Below are 21997 nucleotides of genomic sequence, written 5' to 3'. Positions count from 1 at the left end.
CCACACACACCACAGTTGAAATAACAGTCATCTCTGACAGGAAGTCCAGCTCTCTGGGATGCACCATGATTGGGCCACAACAAAGCAGGCGCTGTCATCCCTCTCAGACACAGCAGGGGGTTCCGTCCAACCAGAGCCCAGTTCAGATGCAGTGTGACTGGACTGCTGACGTCTGGAGCCCCTGGTCCTTCTCGCCAGATTCATGCTCCCTATCAAGTCCCCTGCTGGGTAGACAAAGGTGTGTAAGAGGCACTGTTCTGGATGTTTACGCCACACAATATTCGGTGTATTTCTTCTGAGGTTTTCCCCTGCCGTAGCCGTCGGGTTCCCTGTGGAACCTGGCGGCTACGGCAGAGACTCTGGGTCTGCAGAGACGTCAGGTTGCTGTTGGGAACAGATCTAAACTAGAGGTGTGTTCAAAGATTCATCTACTAAACAGTCCTGAGTGGGTGTGTGTGTGGGAAGGGTGTGTGTATGTATGTTTGAGGTCTGTCTGTGTGTGTGTGTGTGAGGTCTGTGTGTGTATGTATGTGTGAGGTCTGTGTGTGTGTGTGTGTGTGTGTGTGTGTGCGTGAGGTGTGAGGTGTGTGTGTGAGGTGCATGTCCTCCAGGGTGTCCTGGTCTGTGGTGAAAATTATTTGTGATTTCATGACGATTTCATTTTTAAAGTTGTGTGTCCCATGAGAACACTTGGACACACTTGTAAACCTGTAGCATCGGTTTACAATCATATGTAATGGCACGGAGCCTGAAAAGTATTAACAGTAACTTTATAGAACCCCTCATTCTGCCGTTTAGACTGCACGCACTGTTGTGACAGGAGCCTGTTTTGTGCTGTGTCTGCACACAGCAATATTACAGTAACCCCTCATCAGGGCCTCACTACACTGGCCAAGCCATCACCAAAGAAAATAGGAAGTTCGAACAGACCCAAGGGAATATCAATACTCTGATATGATTATACTGCACATGAAAAGACCTTGTGATACTGCCAAGGCAGCAAACCACAAGCCAACCTCACACTGTGTCTGCGTGACAACCTTACAGTAAACGTTCAAAGGTAAACAGTAAGAATCAATGTAATCAATAGAGGATGTGAAGGGAAGATAGCGAGGGTGAAAAGAGCTCCAGATCTGAGGCCCTCTCCCTGACCGCTTCACCTGCAGCTCTGAGGCCCTCTCCCTGACCGCTTCACCTGCAGCTCTGAGGCCCTCTCCCTGACCGCTTCACCTGCAGCTCTGAGGCCCTCTCCCTGACCGCTTCACCTGCAGCTCTGAGGCCCTCTCCCTGACCGCTTCACCTGCAGCTCTGAGGCCCTCTCTCTGACCGCTTCACCTGCAGCTCTGAGGCCCTCTCCCTGACTGCTTCACCTGCAGCTCTGAGGCCCTCTCCCTGACCACTTCACCTGCAGCTCTGAGGCCCTCTCTCTGACCGCTTCACCTGCAGCTCTGAGGCCCTCTCCCTGACCGCTTCACCTGCAGCTCTGAGGCCCTCTCCCTGACCGCTTCACCTGCAGCTCTGAGGCCCTCTCCCTGACCGCTTCACCTGCAGCTCTGAGGCCCTCTCTCTGACCGCTTCACCTGCAGCTCTGAGGCCCTCTCCCTGACCGCTTCACCTGCAGCTCTGAGGCCCTCTCCCTGACCGCTTCACCTGCAGCTCTGAGGCCCTCTCCCTGACCGCTTCACCTGCAGCTCTGAGGCCCTCTCCCTGACCGCTTCACCTGCAGCTCTGAGGCCCTCTCCCTGACCGCTTCACCTGCAGCTCTGAGGCCCTCTCTCTGACCGCTTCACCTGCAGCTCTGAGGCCCTCTCCCTGACCGCTTCACCTGCAGCTCTGAGGCCCTCTCCCTGACCGCTTCACCTGCAGCTCTGAGGCCCTCTCCCTGACCGCTTCACCTGCAGCTTCCTTTAACAGAACTGTTCTGCTCTTCTGACCAGTCTGACCCCAGATGTGTGTGTTCGTGTGTGCGAGTGTGTGCGCGGGCGTACGTGTTAGTGTGTGCGTATGTGTGTGAGTGTGCACGTATGGGAGTATGCGTGTGCGTGTGTGTGTATGAGTGTGTGTATGAGTGTGTGTGTTTGTGTGTGTGTGTGTGAATGTGTGTGCATGTGTGTGTGTGTATAGATGTGTGTGTGTGAACAAAAACACAGCCTTTGAATGTGGTTGAATGAGTGAGGGGCGGAAACTCAGGCTGTTTGAACTGGGCGCAGTGCAAACACAGACAGGGCACGAGCCTTTGTGTGGGAGAGAGAGGGGAATGGACACAGTAGGAGGAGGTGTTTGTGTGTGTGTGTACGTGTGTGTGTGTATGAGTGTGTGTATGTGTGTGTGTACGTGTGTGTGTGTATGAGTGTGTGTATGTTTGTGTGTGTGTACGGGTGTGTGTGTATAAGTGTGTGTATGAGTGTGTGTGTGTGTGTGTTTGTGCGTGTGTGTGTGTACATGTGTGTTTGTGTGTGAATTACTATTACTGCAGTCAGGTACAAAGAAGCAACCACACCTTCAGTCAACGCACTCTATTCTGCTTTTACAGATAGTAACTTTAAGAGTCCATTAAATGCATTTGATGTTCCCGCAAAATCTACAAGATAAAATACTGGCCCATTGAAATTTGTAGCTTTCAGAAAATACCCTGATATCGATCAATATCAGCCAAAACAAAGATCCATTGAGAAGGTTTACCAAAACATATACCACACCGAACAGTGATTTAGACGCAAATGACCTCGGTCAAAAATAACTTTACTGGATGACTTTGTGTTTTGCAATAGTATGATAAAGCTCTGAACGGCTTTTCATGTTTTAGTTGTCTGTCTTTGTAATGGCATCGATTTGAAAACAAAACTGCAATTATCTAGATGAGCTATTGCTGCTTGACATCAAGTCTGTTATAACTCCAACACTAAAGATTAAATCATGTCCTACGTTCTAATTAAATATATTTGTCTGTTCCGCAACCCTCTCTTCCATGATCTGGTTTGTAGACATGAAGGGTGCTTGTCTTTCAGGCCTCACAGACACAGGAAGCCAGTCTGTCAGGTTTATGGTGAATGTAAATTTTCCAGTTCCATTTCGACAACCAGCAGAATGAATGCGGTTTGTGTTTTTTGGTAAGGGAAATCATATTATGCTTTGTTATTTTGGAACAATGAATTCACATATGAGTACATTTATCAGATCCCCCTCGTGTCCTGCTTATATGACCTGGCTTGGGTCCAAAGGCATATGAAAACCCCATTAACTCAATCTGAACGCAGTCGCCTGTCTACCACACATCCCCTAAACACAACACATGCTTGCAGGCCCACACCCCTCCCCACCCCTCCCTCTGACAGGCCCGTCCACAGATGTGGTATGACGGTCTCTTGTCCATCTGATTCCAATACAAGCATCCGCATTCAATTTGTTTCTCTCAATAGGCCTACACAGGCCCAAAGAAAGATCATTGATAAATAATGGTCGGATCTCAGAAGGGATTAGCGTGGGTACATCGTGTTGGGATGTGGGCGCATGAAGAAGTAGAATGAAGCGGTGAGGAGGGAGAAAGGCAGAGAGAAGGAGTTGGGGGCTAGTGTTTCACAATCCATGGGAGGAAGACTTTAGTGGCGTAAAAATGGAAATCCCTCCTTGGAGAGAAGGGTGGGATTCTCCAGAGAGATGTGTGCCCGTGCTGGCTGGCGTGCTGGCTGGCGTGGTGGCTGGCGTGGTGGCTGGTGTGGTGGCTGGTGTGCTGGCTGGTGTGGTGGCTGGCGTGCTGGCTGGCTGGCGTGGTGGCTGGTGTGGTGGCTGGTGTGGTAGCGCTGGTGTGGTGGCTGGTGTGGTAGCGCTGGTGTGGTGGCTGGTGTGGTGGCTGGTATGGTGGCTGGTGTGCTGGCTGGTGTGGTGGCTGGTGTGGTAGCGCTGGTGTGGTGGCTGGCGTGGTGGCTGGCGTGGTGGCTGGTGTGGTGGCTGGCGTGCTGGCTGGCGTGGTGGCTGGCGTGGTGGCTGGTGTGGTGGCTGGCGTGGTGGCTGGCGTGGTGGCTGGTGTGTTGGCTGGCGTGGTGGCTGGCGTGCTGGCTGGCGTGGTGGCTGGCGTGGTGGCTGGCGTGCTGGCTGGCGTGGTGGCTGGCGTGTTGGTTCGTGTGCTGGCTGGTGTGGTGGCTGGCTGGCGTGGTGGCTGGTTGGTGTGGTGGCTGGTGTGGTGGCTGGCTTGGTGGCTGGTGTGGTGGCTGGCGTGGTGGCTGGTGTGGTGGCTGGTGTGGTGGCTGGCGTGATGGCTGGTGTGGTGGCTGGCGTGCTGGCTGGTGTGTTGGTGTGCTGGCTGGCTGGTGTGGTGGCTGGTATGGTGGCTGGTGTGCTGGCTGGTGTGGTGGCTGGTGTGGTGGCTGGCGTGGTGGCTGGCGTGGTGGCTGGCGTGGTGGCTGGTGTGGTGGCTGGCGTGGTGGCTGGTGTGGTGGCTGGTGTGGTGGCTGGCGTGGTGGCTGGCGTGGTGGCTGGCGTGTTGGCTGGCGTGGTGGCTGGTGTGTTGGCTGGTGTGGTGGCTGGCGTGGTGGCTGGCGTGTTGGTTCGTGTGCTGGCTGGTGTGGTGGCTGGCTGGCGTGGTGGCTGGTTGGTGTGGTGGCTGGTGTGGTGGCTGGCTTGGTGGCTGGCGTGTTGGTTCGTGTGCTGGCTGGTGTGGTGGCTGGCTGGCGTGGTGGCTGGTTGGTGTGGTGGCTGGCGTGCTGGCTGGCGTGGTGGCTGGCGTGTTGGTTCGTGTGCTGGCTGGTGTGGTGGCTGGCTGGTGTGGTGGCTGGCTTGGTGGCTGGTGTGGTGGCTGGCGTGGTGGCTGGTGTGGTGGCTGGTGTGGTGGCTGGCGTGATGGCTGGTGTGGTGGCTGGCGTGCTGGCTGGTGTGTTGGTGTGCTGGCTGGCTGGTGTGGTGGCTGGTATGGTGGCTGGTGTGCTGGCTGGTGTGGTGGCTGGTGTGGTGGCTGGCGTGGTGGCTGGCGTGGTGGCTGGCGTGGTGGCTGGTGTGGTGGCTGGCGTGGTGGCTGGTGTGGTGGCTGGTGTGGTGGCTGGCGTGGTGGCTGGCGTGGTGGCTGGCGTGTTGGCTGGCGTGGTGGCTGGTGTGTTGGCTGGTGTGGTGGCTGGCGTGGTGGCTGGTGTGTTGGCGTGCTGGCTGGCTGGTGTGGTGGCTGGTATGGTGGCTGGTGTGCTGGCTGGTGTGGTGGCTGGTGTGGTGGCTGGCGTGGTGGCTGGCGTGGTGGCTGGTGTGGTGGCTGGCGTGGTGGCTGGTGTGGTGGCTGGCGTGGTGGCTGGTGTGGTGGCTGGTGTGGTAGCGCTGGTGTGGTGGCTGGTGTGGTAGCGCTGGTGTGGTGGCTGGTGTGGTGGCTGGTATGGTGGCTGGTGTGCTGGCTGGTGTGGTGGCTGGTGTGGTAGCGCTGGTGTGGTGGCTGGCGTGGTGGCTGGCGTGGTGGCTGGCGTGGTGGCTGGTGTGGTGGCTGGCGTGGTGGCTGGTGTGGTGGCTGGCGTGGTGGCTGGCGTGGTGGCTGGCGTGGTGGCTGGCGTGCTGGCTGGCGTGCTGGCTGGCGTGGTGGCTGGCGTGGTGGCTGGTGTGGTGGCTGGCGTGGTGGCTGGTGTGTTGGCTGGCGTGGTGGCTGTCGTGCTGGCTGGCGTGGTGGCTGGCGTGGTGGCTGGTTGGTGTGGTGGCTGGTGTGGTGGCTGGCTTGGTGGCTGGTGTGGTGGCTGGTGTGGTGGCTGGCGTGGTGGCTAGTGTGGTGGCTGGCTTGGTGGCTGGTGTGGTGGCTGGTGTGGTGGCTGGCGTGGTGGCTAGTGTGGTGGCTGGCGTGGTGGCTGGTGTGGTGGCTGGTGTGGTGGCTGGCGTGATGGCTGGTGTGGTGGCTGGCGTGCTGGCTGGTGTGTTGGCGTGCTGGCTGGCTGGTGTGGTGGCTGGTATGGTGGCTGGTGTGCTGGCTGGTGTGGTGGCTGGTGTGGTGGCTGGCGTGGTGGCTGGCGTGGTGGCTGGTGTGGTGGCTGGCGTGGTGGCTGGTGTGGTGGCTGGTGTGGTGGCTGGCGTGGTGGCTGGCGTGGTGGCTGGCGTGTTGGCTGGCGTGGTGGCTGGTGTGTTGGCTGGTGTGGTGGCTGGCGTGGTGGCTGGTGTGTTGGCGTGCTGGCTGGCTGGTGTGGTGGCTGGTATGGTGGCTGGTGTGCTGGCTGGTGTGGTGGCTGGTGTGGTGGCTGGCGTGGTGGCTGGTGTGGTGGCTGGCGTGGTGGCTGGCGTGGTGGCTGGTGTGGTGGCTGGCGTGGTGGCTGGTGTGGTGGCTGGCGTGGTGGCTGGCGTGGTGGCTGGCGTGGTGGCTGGCGTGGTGGCTGGCGTGGTGGCTGGCGTGGTGGCTGGTGTGTTGGCGTGCTGGCTGGTGTGGTGGCTGGTATGGTGGCTGGTGTGCTGGCTGGTGTGGTGGCTGGTGTGGTGGCTGGCGTGGTGGCTGGTGTGGTGGCTGGCGTGGTGGCTGGCGTGGTGGCTGGTGTGGTGGCTGGCGTGGTGGCTGGTGTGGTGGCTGGCGTGGTGGCTGGCGTGGTGGCTGGCGTGGTGGCTGGCGTGGTGGCTGGCGTGGTGGCTGGCGTGGTGGCTGGTGTGTTGGCGTGCTGGCTGGCTGGTGTGGTGGCCGGAGGGCTCCAAGCTGCCTCCTCATTTCACGTCTGTGAGGTTATGTCTGTATTTTACCCTGAACAACACCATCAGCTATTTGTGTGTGACATCCCGACACACACACACACACACACACACACTCACAGTGATCCAGACACATGACAGTAGAGCACATCCCAATCGCAGACATTACGAGGTCGTGTCCTGATTGAAACTGGAGCCTTCTTTTTCCTCAAAGCCATCAGACCATTCCTGTGAATGAGCACAGAGAAGGAGGGTGTTTTTGGCGCTCGGGCCCACACTGTCAGGTCTGGGTAAATCGATCCTCCTTCCCTGCTCTCTCTCTTGACTCTCAGTCTGATCAGGAAAACACACTTGGCAGGCTGGCCCAAAGCAGAGAAACCGATCTAAAACAGCAATTCTGAAATTAGTGTTTGAAATCTTAACAAGAGGCAAAAACGTGCTGCCTCACTTTAAGATTTATCTCCAGGTGGGTGAGGGCATGTATGGGCACATGATCAGGTTGCTTGTGTAGACACATCCTACTCTTCACACACACGCACACACACACACACACACACACACACACACATACACAAGATATCAGAGGTCATGTGGGGAATGAATCAGGCCGCGCCCCTGACCAGCATGACAAAAGGTCAAACTCATTGGTCAGGTTAGGAGGGCCTGTCTGCAGGGTTTCACCTTTGACCTTTAAGTGGTGAGAACTTCCCACTGGTTTCTGTACACGGAGCCGTCCGATTGTTCAGGTCAAAGAGGTCTCTCCCTCCATTTCTCTTTTCCTTTCTCTCTCCTACTCGGTCTTCATCCACCACCCCCGTCTGTCTGTGTCCGCTTTCTTTCTCTCTCCTCCCCGGTCCTCCCTCTCCTCCTCTCCTCCTCTCACCGTTCCTCCTCCTCTCTCCCTCTGTGCGGTGATTCATCCCCTCATCCTCCCTTCCAGGGCTCCTCCGAAAGGTCTTCTTCGTAGGCTTTGTGAGGCCTCCTTTTCAGGAATACCCTCCCTTTCACGAAAGCCACTCTGGGAGCCAAACAAAATCTTCCTTCAGCTAATTGAGGGAAGTGTTAAAATTCAGGGAGCAGGAAGAGTTGATGGAGCAGAGGGCCTTTGGGGAGAGCATAATAGTGCGCCCCCCTCCCTGCTGCCTGGCTGGGGCCCGGGGGCCCGGGGGCCCGGGGTACATGTGGCTGGGCACAGACGCCTCTCTCTGGTTTGGCATGTTGAGTTCCTCCATTTCGCTGCACTGCTGCAGACTGTTTCCAGCTGAACAGGCTCCCAGACAAACAGACGAGTGCCCGGTGGGTTTTCTTATTTAGTTGTCGGTCAAGAGTACTTAATAATATTCAAAAAGACAGTGTGACATATCAGCCGACGGCATGCCAAAAATACACATTCACATTTGTATTTTTTACAATTTCTTTTCCCTCCCCTTTGAGAATCTTGCGTGTGAAAGGAAACAGATACAATTGGGTAATCTTGAAAGTATTTTCACTGATCGTTTGGGGACGTTTTGCTGCTGTGTTCCCTGAAAAGTAACTCATCCAAAAAAATTATATCAGATGTCTGCCAGGCCAATACATGGCTTTGATTTTATACTTATAACATCAGAAATTCTAAGAATCATAATTTCAACTTTAATGCCATGAATACAATTATTTTCAATGTATATATCTATTTAATTCCTTTTTTCATCATTGAAATCTCTCATCCTTGTATCTGTCCTCAAACCTTTCATAACCACTGTCATAACAGCCTACACAGAATCATAATTGTGCGTGTGTGACATGTCTGCGATGATGGTTGCTGGTGATAAATAGCACTGACGCACAATGTCCTTGGTCTTTGTGGATTCGTCTTCATAAAAAATGTTTGTCCTTTGAACATTTTAATTAAACTAAACATGACCATCCCCGCCCCGCCTCGGCCGAGAGCTACGTTTGAAGACAAACGAGTCCATCTTTTACGGGGAGACATCAAATACGTGTCTTTTAATGTCACCCTGGGTCTTTATGTTGATGTTCATTATTTCTGAAATCCATCTGGAATTTTGATGGCCGTGTTTTGAAGGAAAGGCCTGGAGACCACAGAGCAGGGATGTCTTGAAACAAAGGTTGCTGTGGTTTAGTCTGTTCCTTGTGGTCAATAACTACTCTCAGTCACTGCTCAGGGACAGCTCATGTCTGTAATTTTAGTTTATTCTGTAATTATTATACCAGTTTAGACATATTCATGCTTATGGTATTTTGCAAATATGCTATATGACTTAGGTTTGTGTTGTTTTAACAAAATATGTCATACTGACTCGTAAAAACCTTGAAGACTGGTGGTATTTTTTTGTTGTGTGTTTCAGATGGGTCTGAGATCCTTGCAGAACTCACTGGACAGGATAGGATTAACTAAATATATCATATCAGTGATGATATCAAACATGACTTTCAGTTGGGCTAATTTAGGACAAGTATGTATGTATGTTATGTCATTTCTGATTGCATGTGAGTGGAGTGGCATTGTGTTGAGAATCACCTCATTCTTAACCCTGCTTAATGAACTAATGAATAGCTTAAATGCATTCAACACATTTTAAGAGACACCCTAAAGAGTAAGATTGCGTTAAAGAGACGATCTTGTCTTCCACCACCAGGGGGGGATTTCCGGAGAACCCTCAGGAAGAAGTCACAAATGAGCATCAGGTGTTTTCTTCAGCTATCATCTTCCTCTGCGGAAAGTTATAAAACAATCACAAACGGAATACTTAAACTTCTAAATTGCCACGCGTCCGTTTATAACGCACGTTTTGGAAAAGTTGTATATAAAATGTGTTGGATGCAACCATTATGCTCAATTTCAGATTAAATAGATTATCTGTACCATGTAATACAATTAACATGTTATGACATAAACATGACGTGACAAAAGCGTTGACTTATTCATCCTTTCGGTAAACCACGACGGATCCCTCTCCCACGTCACTTGGAATGACGGACAGAACCAGAGGGGAGTTTAGAGTGGTGGGCATTGCCCAAAGTTACAACCTCTACTAGCTTATATAAAAGGAAGAGATCAGTTTAGTTCCCTGTAGAATTCTGTGGCTGTACAACAACTGCACGTGTTCAGCGCAGCCTTGAAGCCCATCCCATACCAGGCATATCCATACAGATTGAAAGGGGGAGGCGTGGAGAGCCTTTGTTACCTGTACCCAATTAGAATACCTGCAGCTACATGGAAAGAATTTAAGATGTCGCCAAAGGAGTGGAACTGCAACCGATGTGTCAAGGCTTCTGTACCGACGAAATATCACCGACAAGGAGGCCACTGCACCCGGTATAACTGTACCTGGCGCACGAAAGAACCAGTGAGAAGTCATTATTCGGCTGCACATTTAAAATGAGAACGGCAATAGGAACGTTCTGTTGGAGAACTCATTCACCTTTCGAGTCGGACCCTCGCTCATGTTGAGGTTTCGAACCGTTTAATGATCTTTTTCGGACAGCATCACCTCGCAGCTCACCTGTGCACGTTCAATATGGATTTCAGACGGTTTAAGATTACCAAGGAGTTAATAATTGATGTCTTTGAGAACGATATATATATTTGCATCTGGAAAGGTTGAACTGCCGATGTGAACGCAAGCGTGACCACTTCGTTAGTGCATGGCACGTCCTCATAGCGGTAATGATCATGCACAGACCCCTCCGACGGTGGAGTTTTAACGTGTTCTTGTGTTTTGGCATAATTTACCTGAGGCTTGGGTAAGTTGGAATGTTTCAGTTTATTCGTTCGGGTCTGTTATCCTTTGTGCCTGGTGTATTAACGGTATGATAATGAGGCTATGTTACACCAACAAATGAGGACGGCATGCCCTATGACCTTACTCGTAACAGCATTGAGGTTATTACAGTGCCTTTATTACGCCAAAAAAAAGAAAATCACGCAATTTTCCCGCTTGAGTGCCTCGAACATGCAGTTATACACCATGGAATTATATCAGACTGTTATGCTTTTATTGTCGATGTTTCTGATAACCCTCCTCCATTCCGGTAAGGTAGTTCTTAAACAGAATTGGAGCTTGTCTTCACCAGTCTTCGGCTCAATGCTGCATACCTTCATTAACAGCGCAAGACTGAGTTGTATTTCCACATTCCATTGGCCAGACAAAGTTTTTAGCCAATAGGCCTACCTCACCTTGATGCATGAGACTGCAATTCTTCTATCGCGTGTCTGCCTTCATTGTCGTGTTATTACATTTGACCTGTTTTGTATGAATTTCACGTTGATTTGCAGCAACATATTTTTCTAACTTGCCTTGGTACAAATGTAGGCTGCTCGCTTTATTGCAGGCCTTAGGAATTTGAGTTTCAGTGATTAGTGCATGACATTTATCTGTAGGGTAATTATGTCTGCTGATTAAATTATAGAAAACGGACTCCATTCTTTATAAATTGCCTAGTATGTCAGAAGTATTAAGATGGAAAAAACATAAACCACTTGACATATTAGAAAAAACAACAGGTGCCATTCCTTCGCGTGCCGGTCTGTTGTTGACCCTCGTGCGTCACACAGAGCATGCAATTTAACCACGCTCATCCACATCCAGTAGCTTTCATGCAGCCTAACATCAGTGTACGGGAAAAATCCATTTAAACTAACCCTATATCTCATATTTCAGTTAGCTTAACGTGTTACCTCTATTGGACGCTTCTTCCTTTGCTGAAAAAGCTTTCATGATACTACTTTTCATCAGTAGAGTCAGTTGTGACGAGTGACACCACGTCGGTTTAGGCGATAGTTTCACTATCACTATCATAAAAAGTGCTATTTCGGATCACTTTTAACAATATAGCCTAATAGTAATATTGTTTACCAGTCTTTTACTTATTAATTTATTAAGAATATTTTCTTTACATTATAGCAATATAGACAGTTGCCACTTCCTATTACGAACGACTGTTTTGCACATCATAAACTTGAATGATGTGCGGTAAGGATGCTACAATGACCGTTTATTTACGTTTGGCCCGGAATTACTGAATGAAAGCTGTCCAGGGAACGGATCAGTGTCACCCTATTGTCCTGTTGTGGCGCTGAAGTGGGCGTATAGCAGCGTCTCCCTGCCCAATGGTAGCCACGACTCTCATGAGAGTGGAGAAAGGCACTTTTCTGCCATCCAAAATCCCTAAAACCATCATCATTCCGGCTCGGGAACCACACTCTGTAACAGTCTCTACCGCGGAGAGATGACAGAGCCAATCTCAGCGTCCGCAGCACACTCACGGCCCTGGGAGCTAGGAGCTGCATAGGACCGCCACTCAAGCGAGCACCCCAGACTCATCGCACCAGATTGGAGTCCGCTCTTTGATCTTCCGGCAAAGGGAACTAAAACGCGCGACAGGAATTAAGGAGTTTATTCTTTTTTTCGCACTAAATCCGAAAGCGGCCATTTATTCAATGTCATCATGATCATCTTCTCGTCGCGCAGTGTACTGCTGTCAGTCTACTATCCACAGATCTTCCTCATCCTCACGAGTGGAAGCTACCTGTAAGTTGACCTTAACGACGTCTGTGTGTGCGCCCGTGGCTATGCATCTGAGTTCACGGTGCACGATAAAACTGTCCTAGGAAGTGAACGGATATTTGGATGGAAATCTCCCTCATAAAGATGACGGAGTGCGTGTTTGCAGAAAATGTATCTTTTTAAACAGTTAAAGCAGATCCAGAAGCATTTTTGTTTCATGAATGTATATTTAACTATTTGAAAACAACCACTTCTTAGTTATATTATGAAAGAAAAATGTGTTCATGAACTATTATATTTTGAGGCAGTCTTTTGCCGCACCGACTTAAATTATTATTATTTGGTTATTTAGTAGACTCCTTCACCAACCGCTGAAAACGTAGAAAACGTAGAAAAAAAGGCAAGCTTGCCTCGAGCGGTGAGAAGATCGAACTGGTCCACGTGGGGCCAACCTGATGAGGTGATGATGATGAAACTAGTCGTGTCCTTCGCAGGTGCTAACTTGCAAAATGTGGAGCATGACATTTAGCGATACGTATTTTTTCAACATAGGGTGATTTTTCTGAATTATGAACGTATCCTTCATTATTGTTATGACTGTTGAACACGATTTCGTTTGGCCACGGAGTGGCAGAGATGTTCAAGACAATTGGGAAGCAGAGGTTATTGCTTCATTATTTTCTGTCGACGTGCTATTATATAGGCCAAAGACGTTTTTTTACATAGCCTACATACATGGTTGTCTGTAAAAATTGTGAGGGATTACGCATTTTGCATACCAAATGCGAAAATACACCGTAGCCCTCCATGCATTTATCATTGAAACACACATTTGTATGAACGACGTTAAATATAGTTGTAGCCTACTGGTAGCTGATACTAAAGAACCTATTACTCTCGCAGTAGAACATCGGTTTTATTTTAGGCTCTAAAATAATTACTGAAACATATTCCCCTCATCCCCGCTCTGGAGACCCCAAACTTGATGCCGAAATAGATGTGGGTTTTGGTCGCAGTTAAAAGTGGGCATGTCTATGTTTAGTATTGGTTTGCAAGTTAGAAACTACATATCATTTGTTTGTTTTTGTAATTTAATGATACTTAAATGTGTTGCATTGGATAAAACTCGAGATTTTATGAGTATGTTTTAGTCTAAACATGGAATAGGAAATGTGTAGGAATGCGACACATCCTACTAATCTCATTTTACTCTCTCATTACACATCTGCAGCAAATGTTTATGCGTGTTAAACTCACAGTGAAATTTGGTGAACTGCATGGGTGGTGAATGATCCGTCCATAAGGGGATTCCGCATAGCACGCTATCCCCCCCCCCCCCAAAAAAAAAAAAACCGACACCTTCAGCTGCCGTAATCACGTTGGTAAAATCTCCGCAATAATATAGCCCATACACTATAGTTTTTTTCATTCAAACGCAGACAGTTATAATGGTGTGAGATTTTTTTATTTTATTCAAAGGTCAACATGTCAACATAAATATGCACCACGTGTAGACAAGGTGTAGATACGCATAGACGTTTTTTGTATATTCTCAACGTTCACTACATAAGTCCACAAGAATTTGTTGCTTTGTGAGAAAAGTATGTGTTGACACGCAATTCCTTGTTAAGTGTAGGCTTTGAGCTTAATGTGCTGTGTCAGATCAGAGAGCTCTACTGTAATGGAGTAGGTGCAGGTTGGTGTGTGTCAGGAGAGCACAGCCAGATAGTCCTCGGGTCAAACTGCTTGTGTCTGGAACAGTGCTAGTCAGCCAACCAGTAGCAGTGGACTATGTGCATATTGTGTAGTTAGGGTTAGTGCACAGTGCATATTGTGTAGTTATGTTTCACACTGGACCAATTGATAACCAAAGTATCAAACAAAAATGTGGAAATCATACATTTTGGAAGTTTCAATTTGTGATGGCTTAGAAATAGGTTATTATTGAATACACATTTGAGCTTCAATTGATTATTGTCTAAGACTTTTGTATTTAATACTATTCATTAATATAACTGAACAAGAAAATAAAATGCAGAAATGTAAATGGGTGTACCCCTTCAAAATCCCAGTAATATAGAGCTCTCAAGGTTTGTAACTGTGACAGAGCTGTCCCCGACAGACAACATGCACACAGAATCATCACTAAGCAAACAAAATCGCATTTGTGCACTTTGATGATGCAGGGATTTAAAGGCTTAGCTGTGGAATGTCTGTTTTGCATTGTCTGATGGGCTCCACCAGCCCATACCCGACAGTGATTCTGTGATTTAGCAGGTGAAAGTCACAAGGATTAAATACCATCTTCATGACTTCAACTGTTTTGCAAAACACTTAAATATACACAGAAAGTACACAAAATGCTTCATTGATTTGTACTGACACTTTTGAATTGAATATTATTCTCCCTATAGTGCCCAAGGGAAACTGTTCTCCTCACATCTGACAGATTATAAAGGCAAGCCTTAGACCAGCTCACCAGTTGTGCAGCAGGGCCTGTAGTTATAAAGAGCTAATCTGCTCCAGGAACCACGGTCAAGATGACAGTGATACCAAGAGACTTAGATCTGCACACCAAGACTCATCACAACAGTAGTTGGAAGACAGGTCAATACAATCAAGGGTCAGGAGAAGCCATTGACTCGGGTTATCAATTGTATTGTGAATATTATTGAAAAGAGGAATTGTCTGATGGTTATATAAATATATCGATCCTTTGTGTTTTGGTTATCAGTGTTGAGATTTTCCTACACCAGCTTGTCAATGTTGTGGTAAAACGGACTTTAGGTGTGTAACTTCTAAAACTAGACGTAAGCGGGCCTTTAGACAGTCAAACCAAAGTTGCTGTATGGTGTCAGTTGAACATGTGGTTTTACATTCAAAACATACTTTTTTCAGTCTTTGAGGAGACCGTTAATCCACAGAAAGAGATTTTTGGCCGTAAGAATTTTCAATCAACCTTCTCATCTTTTGTTCTGTCAGGGACTGTATGGTTTCATTTCATAATGCTTCTTAAAAGCAATCTACAAAATGTAGGCAAGTCTCTTCCCAGTGTCTCTCTTTCTTTTCTTTTTTTCTCTCCCTCTCCTTTTTTCTCCCTGTCTTCCTCACACACTCACTCTTTCTCTCTTTCTCTTCCTCTCTCACGCTTTCACGCTTTCACGCTTTCTCTTTTTCTCACTCTCACTCTCACTATCACTCACTCTCTCTCTCTCTCTCTCTCTCTCTCTCTCTCTCTCTCTCTCTCTCTCTCTCTCTCTCTCTCTCTCTCTCTCTCACACACACACACACACACACACACACACACACACACACTTTCTCTTCCTCTCTCTCACTTTGCCCCCCCCATCCCTTTGTTTTCCCCCCAACCCCTCCCTCCACATTGTCCCTCTCTCCCTCCCCCCTCTGGTTTTTCTCTGACACACAACTTGCCTGCATCAGCCTGCCTTGCCTGTGGTAGATTGCTCGAAGGCCTACATCATACTTCAAAGATGGTATTTGCCTCCACACACTTTTATGGTTTCTTGTCTCTTGACATGTTTGAAACGCATCTGTTGGCTTCAGAAGGCAATAAACAGAGAGATGGTGAACTAGAGGGTTTTGTTTAGCTGTCTGCAGGCTGTTCCAGCCCAGCCCTGCGTGGATGGTGATGGGGTCTGTTGAAGGATGTTGATCAGACGAGACCCAGCTCTCCCAGGGTGTGGGCGATAGCTGTCTTGCAGGGCGGAACAGCCGCTACGTAAGACAGCAAATAACTCTTTAGTTTCCCACGGCTCAGAGGTCAGGGCGAAGGTGTACAGGTTCAGGTCCTCTACAGGTGAGAGCAGAGCCACTGGTTGAAGTAAAGAAGCTTCACTCAGGATAGATGTTTACAGGCAATTTATTTACACCATCGAGGTGAGATTTAAACACTGTGTTTAGATTTGAAGGTTTAAATCTCAATTTAGAAGCATTGACGTATTTCACATGATCTTATCGAGTCCATGTTTTGTTCATGTCTGAAAAAAAATTCTCTGGTGTTATCTAACAGTTAAAGGCAGGGTGGCTAATGTTGAGAAGCACTTTTTGTCATATTTGCTCAAATTAACTTCACATCCTGAGAGCTACCACTACATCTAAAGGTTTTACTGTAATAATGACCAACCTTTAAGGTCGGACCGGCACTTATGATTGGACGGCATTCGTACTGAATGCAATGATTGGATGGGCTACTTGTCTGTCTACTTACCTTTCGGCAGTAGTCAGGCAGCGCATTCATGTGTTTTGGGGAAGTGGTCTTTAAGGGAGGGGGTGGGATATTTTGGGTTGAATCCTTTCAAACCAAAATATCGCTAGGTTTGCAAAACGTACCTACCCTGTCTTTAATGTACCTACCCTGCCTTTAATGTACCTACCCTGTCTTTAATGTACCTACCCTGCCTTTAATGTACCTACCCTGCCTTTAATGTACCTACCCTGTCTTTAATGTACCTACCCTGCCTTTAATGTACCTACCCTGCCTTTAATGCAAACCTCCTGCTCGTGTGTCTGGAGTCAGCCACCAGGCCGATGTGAAGAGGCTCTGTCAGGACAAACATAAACACAACATCACTGTCAGGACGAACATAAACACAGCATCACTGTCAGGACTTTAGTTTGCAGCACAGTGAGATTTTTCTGTGTCGTTTCAGATAATCGTTTCAGATGTTCTCATTGATTGACCTCTAATCCATTAAAGAGCAATATAATGTATTTAAATCTAATGTGTGCTAAACAGCAGACACAGACCCTGGACTGCTCTTCAGTGATTGGCTGAGCTTGAACGCTGTCCTGGAGAGTCTAGTGTGTGTGACTCAACATGACGGGAGTTCTAACTGAGTCATCTGTGTGTGTGTACGCATGTGTGTATGTACCTGCAAACACCTGTGCGTGTGTGCATGTGTGTGTGTGTGTGTGTGTGTGTGCATGTGTGTGTGTGTGTGTGTGTGTGTGTGTGTGTCTTTCCTCCGCAGGGCCCTGTCCTCCGTGGTGGCGCTGGGTGCCAACATCATCTGCAATAAGATCCCTGGCCTGGCGCCCCGCCAGAGGGCCATCTGTCAGAGCCGGCCGGACGCCATCATCGTGGTGGGCGAGGGCGCACAGCTGGGCATCAATGAGTGCCAGTACCAGTTCCGCTACGGCCGCTGGAACTGCTCCGCCCTGGGGGAGAGGACAGTGTTCGGGCAGGAGCTGCGAGTAGGTCAGTCTGGGTCCTGCCTGGGGGGGTGGGGGGGTGGGGGTGCAGTTGGTCTTTGTTGGTGGTGAGATTGGGGTGGGCGAGGGGGAGGGGAGGGAGGCGGGAGGGGGTTGCTGTGTGAGGTTCTAGGGGCCCTGTGTGTCTCACCATTGATGTCACCAGGAGATACTGACTTAGCGAGAGAGAGAACATGGAATAGCATGTTACTGGCTGTTTGTAGCTGAGGACCATGTCGGTTCCAGACGATTTCAACTGGAGGGCCAAGCTGGGGCCAGTTTTACTGTTAGAGGGGCCAGTTACATTAAACATTATTGTTGTCGTATAGTTTTCTTCACTGCATTGCAGGCATTAACTGGTAAAATACCGTACCAAATACCATAATTTACTAGCATTTCCCTTACATTTTTACATTTGCATTATTTAATCAATATCAGTCACATCAACTGTATTCTATGGTTTTTGTGGTTTCTTGCAAAAAGAACATGATCGCAAAAATGTATTATGTAATAATTTGATCAGACTCTACATTTATGGGGGCCACAAGGGGGTAAGCTAATAGCCACAGAGGCACTGCCCCCTCCTTGATTCTCGGCATGGTAAGATGAGCAGCTACAGAGAGCTGTGCTGTCTCTGTGGTAAGATGAGCAGCTACAGAGAGCTGTGTTGTCTCTGTGGTAAGATGAGCAGCTACAGAGAGCTGCGTTGTCTCTGTGGTAAGATGAGCAGCTACAGAGAGCTGTGTTGTCTCTGTGTGGTAAGATGAGCAGCTACAGAGAGCTGTGTTGTCTCTGTGTGGTAAGATGAGCAGCTACAGAGAGCTGTGTTGTCTCTGTGTGGTAAGATGAGCAGGTACAGAGAGCTGTGTTGTCTCTGTGTGGTAAAATGAGCAGCTACAGAGAGCTGTGTTGTCTCTGTGGTAAGATGAGCAGCTACAGAGAGCTGTGTTGTCTCTGTGTGGTAAGATGAGCAGCTACAGAGAGCTGTGTTGTCTCTGTGTGGTAAGATGAGCAGCTACAGAGAGCTGTGCTGTCTCTGTGTGGTAAGATGAGCAGCTACAGAGAGCTGTGTTGTCTCTGTGGTAAGATGAGCAGCTACAGAGAGCTGTGTTGTCTCTGTGTGGTAAGATGAGCAGCTACAGAGAGCTGTGTTGTCTCTGTGTGGTAAGATGAGCAGCTACAGAGAGCTGTGTTGTCTCTGTGTGGTAAGATGAGCAGGTACAGAGAGCTGTGTTGTCTCTGTGTGGTAAAATGAGCAGCTACAGAGAGCTGTGTTGTCTCTGTGGTAAGATGAGCAGCTACAGAGAGCTGTGTTGTCTCTGTGTGGTAAGATGAGCAGCTACAGAGAGCTGTGTTGTCTCTGTGTGGTAAGATGAGCAGCTACAGAGAGCTGTGCTGTCTCTGTGTGGTAAGATGAGCAGCTACAGAGAGCTGTGTTGTCTCTGTGTGGTAAGATGAGCAGGTACAGAGAGCTGTGCTGTCTCTGTGTGGTAAGATGAGCAGCTACAGAGAGCTGTGTTGTCTCTGTGTGGTAAGATGAGCAGCTACAGAGAGCTGTGTTGTCTCTGTGTGGTAAGATGAGCAGCTACAGAGAGCTGTGCTGTCTCTGTGTGGTAAGATGAGCAGCTACAGAGAGCTGTGTTGTCTCTGTGTGGTAAGATGAGCAGCGACAGAGAGCTGTGTTGTCTCTGTGTGGTAAGATGAGCAGCTACAGTGAGCTGTGTTGTCTCTGTGTGGTAAGATGAGCAGGTACAGAGAGCTGTGTTGTCTCTGTGTGGTAAGATGAGCAGCTACAGAGAGCTGTGTTGTCTCTGTGGTAAGATGAGCAGCTACAGAGAGCTGTGTTGTCTCTGTGGTAAGATGAGCAGCTACAGAGAGCTGTGTTGTCTCTGTGGTAAGATGAGCAGCTACAGAGAGCTGCGTTGTCTCTGTGGTAAGATGAGCAGCTACAGAGAGCTGTGTTGTCTCTGTGTGGTAAGATGAGCAGCTACAGAGAGCTGTGTTGTCTCTGTGTGGTAAGATGAGCAGCTACAGAGAGCTGTGTTGTCTCTGTGTGGTAAGATGAGCAGGTACAGAGAGCTGTGTTGTCTCTGTGTGGTAAAATGAGCAGCTACAGAGAGCTGTGTTGTCTCTGTGGTAAGATGAGCAGCTACAGAGAGCTGTGTTGTCTCTGTGTGGTAAGATGAGCAGCTACAGAGAGCTGTGTTGTCTCTGTGTGGTAAGATGAGCAGCTACAGAGAGCTGTGCTGTCTCTGTGTGGTAAGATGAGCAGCTACAGAGAGCTGTGTTGTCTCTGTGGTAAGATGAGCAGCTACAGAGAGCTGTGTTGTCTCTGTGTGGTAAGATGAGCAGCTACAGAGAGCTGTGTTGTCTCTGTGTGGTAAGATGAGCAGCTACAGAGAGCTGTGTTGTCTCTGTGTGGTAAGATGAGCAGGTACAGAGAGCTGTGTTGTCTCTGTGTGGTAAAATGAGCAGCTACAGAGAGCTGTGTTGTCTCTGTGGTAAGATGAGCAGCTACAGAGAGCTGTGTTGTCTCTGTGTGGTAAGATGAGCAGCTACAGAGAGCTGTGTTGTCTCTGTGTGGTAAGATGAGCAGCTACAGAGAGCTGTGCTGTCTCTGTGTGGTAAGATGAGCAGCTACAGAGAGCTGTGTTGTCTCTGTGTGGTAAGATGAGCAGGTACAGAGAGCTGTGCTGTCTCTGTGTGGTAAGATGAGCAGCTACAGAGAGCTGTGTTGTCTCTGTGTGGTAAGATGAGCAGCTACAGAGAGCTGTGTTGTCTCTGTGTGGTAAGATGAGCAGCTACAGAGAGCTGTGCTGTCTCTGTGTGGTAAGATGAGCAGCTACAGAGAGCTGTGTTGTCTCTGTGTGGTAAGATGAGCAGCGACAGAGAGCTGTGTTGTCTCTGTGTGGTAAGATGAGCAGCTACAGTGAGCTGTGTTGTCTCTGTGTGGTAAGATGAGCAGGTACAGAGAGCTGTGTTGTCTCTGTGTGGTAAGATGAGCAGCTACAGAGAGCTGTGTTGTCTCTGTGTGGTAAGATGAGCAGCTACAGAGAGCTGTGTTGTCTCTGTGTGGTAAGATGAGCAGCTACAGAGAGCTGTGCTGTCTCTGTGTGGTAAGATGAGCAGGTACAGAGAGCTGTGCTGTCTCTGTGTGGTAAGATGAGCAGGTACAGAGAGCTGTGCTGTCTCTGTGTGGTAAGATGAGCAGCGACAGAGAGCTGTGTTGTCTCTGTGTGGTAAGATGAGCAGCTACAGAGAGCTGTGCTGTCTCTGTGTGGTAAGATGAGCAGCTACAGTGATCTGTGTTGTCTCTGTGTGGTAAGATGAGCAGCTACAGAGAGCTGTGTTGTCTCTGTGTGGTAAGATGAGCAGGTACAGAGAGCTGTGTTGTCTCTGTGTGGTAAGATGAGCAGCTACAGAGAGCTGTGTTGTCTCTGTGTGGTAAGATGAGCAGCTACAGAGAGCTGTGCTGTCTCTGTGTGGTAAGATGAGCAGCTACAGAGAGCTGTGTTGTCTCTGTGTGGTAAGATGAGCAGGTACAGAGAGCTGTGTTGTCTCTGTGTGGTAAGATGAGCAGCTACAGTGAGCTGTGTTGTCTCTGTGTGGTAAGATGAGCAGGTACAGAGAGCTGTGTTGTCTCTGTGTGGTAAGATGAGCAGGTACAGAGAGCTGTGTTGTCTCTGTGTGGTAAGATGAGCAGCTACAGAGAGCTGTGTTGTCTCTGTGTGGTAAGATGAGCAGCTACAGAGAGCTGTGTTGTCTCTGTGTGGTAAGATGAGCAGCTACAGAGAGCTGTGTTGTCTCTGTGTGGTAAGATGAGCAGCTACAGAGAGCTGTGCTGTCTCTGTGTGGTAAGATGAGCAGGTACAGAGAGCTGTGCTGTCTCTGTGTGGTAAGATGAGCAGGTACAGAGAGCTGTGCTGTCTCTGTGTGGTAAGATGAGCAGCGACAGAGAGCTGTGTTGTCTCTGTGTGGTAAGATGAGCAGCTACAGAGAGCTGTGCTGTCTCTGTGTGGTAAGATGAGCAGCTACAGAGAGCTGTGTTGTCTCTGTGTGGTAAGATGAACAGGTACAGAGAGCTGTGTTGTCTCTGTGTGGTAAGATGAGCAGCTACAGAGAGCTGTGTTGTCTCTGTGTGGTAAGATGAGCAGCTACAGAGAGCTGTGCTGTCTCTGTGTGGTAAGATGAGCAGCTACATAGAGCTGTGTTGTCTCTGTGTGGTAAGATGAGCAGCGACAGAGAGCTGTGTTGTCTCTCTGTGGTAAGATGAGCAGCTACAGTGAGCTGTGTTGTCTCTGTGTGGTAAGATGAGCAGGTACAGAGAGCTGTGTTGTCTCTGTGTGGTAAGATGAGCAGCTACAGAGAGCTGTGTTGTCTCTGTGTGGTAAGATGAGCAGGTACAGAGAGCTGTGTTTTCTCTGTGTGGTAAGATGAGCAGCTACAGAGAGCTGTGTTGTCTCTGTGTGGTAAGATGAGCAGCTACAGAGAGCTGTGCTGTCTCTGTGTGGTAAGATGAGCAGCTACAGAGAGCTGTGTTGTCTCTGTGTGGTAAGATGAGCAGGTACAGAGAGCTGTGTTGTCTCTGTGTGGTAAGATGAGCAGCTACAGAGAGCTGTGTTGTCTCTGTGTGGTAAGATGAGCAG

At 49.0% G+C, this 21997-nt stretch overlaps 1 protein-coding gene across 3 annotated transcripts in view; it reads left to right on the top strand.

Annotated features, from left to right (window-relative positions):
- The first annotated feature begins 9621 nt into the window (after positions 1 to 9621).
- wnt7bb (wingless-type MMTV integration site family, member 7Bb) overlaps positions 9622 to 21997 on the top strand; it is a 35803-nt gene continuing 23427 nt past the window's right edge. Inside the window, exons 1-2 of one of the 3 annotated variants that reach the window (XM_062461051.1) lie at positions 9622 to 9949; positions 17132 to 17358. In XM_062461051.1, coding sequence (XP_062317035.1) covers positions 9864 to 9949; positions 17132 to 17358 — 313 coding nt within the window. In that variant the 5' untranslated portion in view covers positions 9622 to 9863. Of the gene's footprint in view, positions 10378 to 11664; positions 12165 to 17131; positions 17359 to 21997 lie in introns of those variants that run through there. The other 2 variants (XM_062461053.1, XM_062461052.1) reach the window with 2 other exon arrangements.

This window comes from Osmerus eperlanus, chromosome 5, assembly GCF_963692335.1.
Source record: "Osmerus eperlanus chromosome 5, fOsmEpe2.1, whole genome shotgun sequence".
Taxonomy (NCBI): Eukaryota; Metazoa; Chordata; class Actinopteri; order Osmeriformes; family Osmeridae; genus Osmerus; species Osmerus eperlanus.
This window is presented reverse-complemented; position numbering and strand designations above follow the sequence as displayed.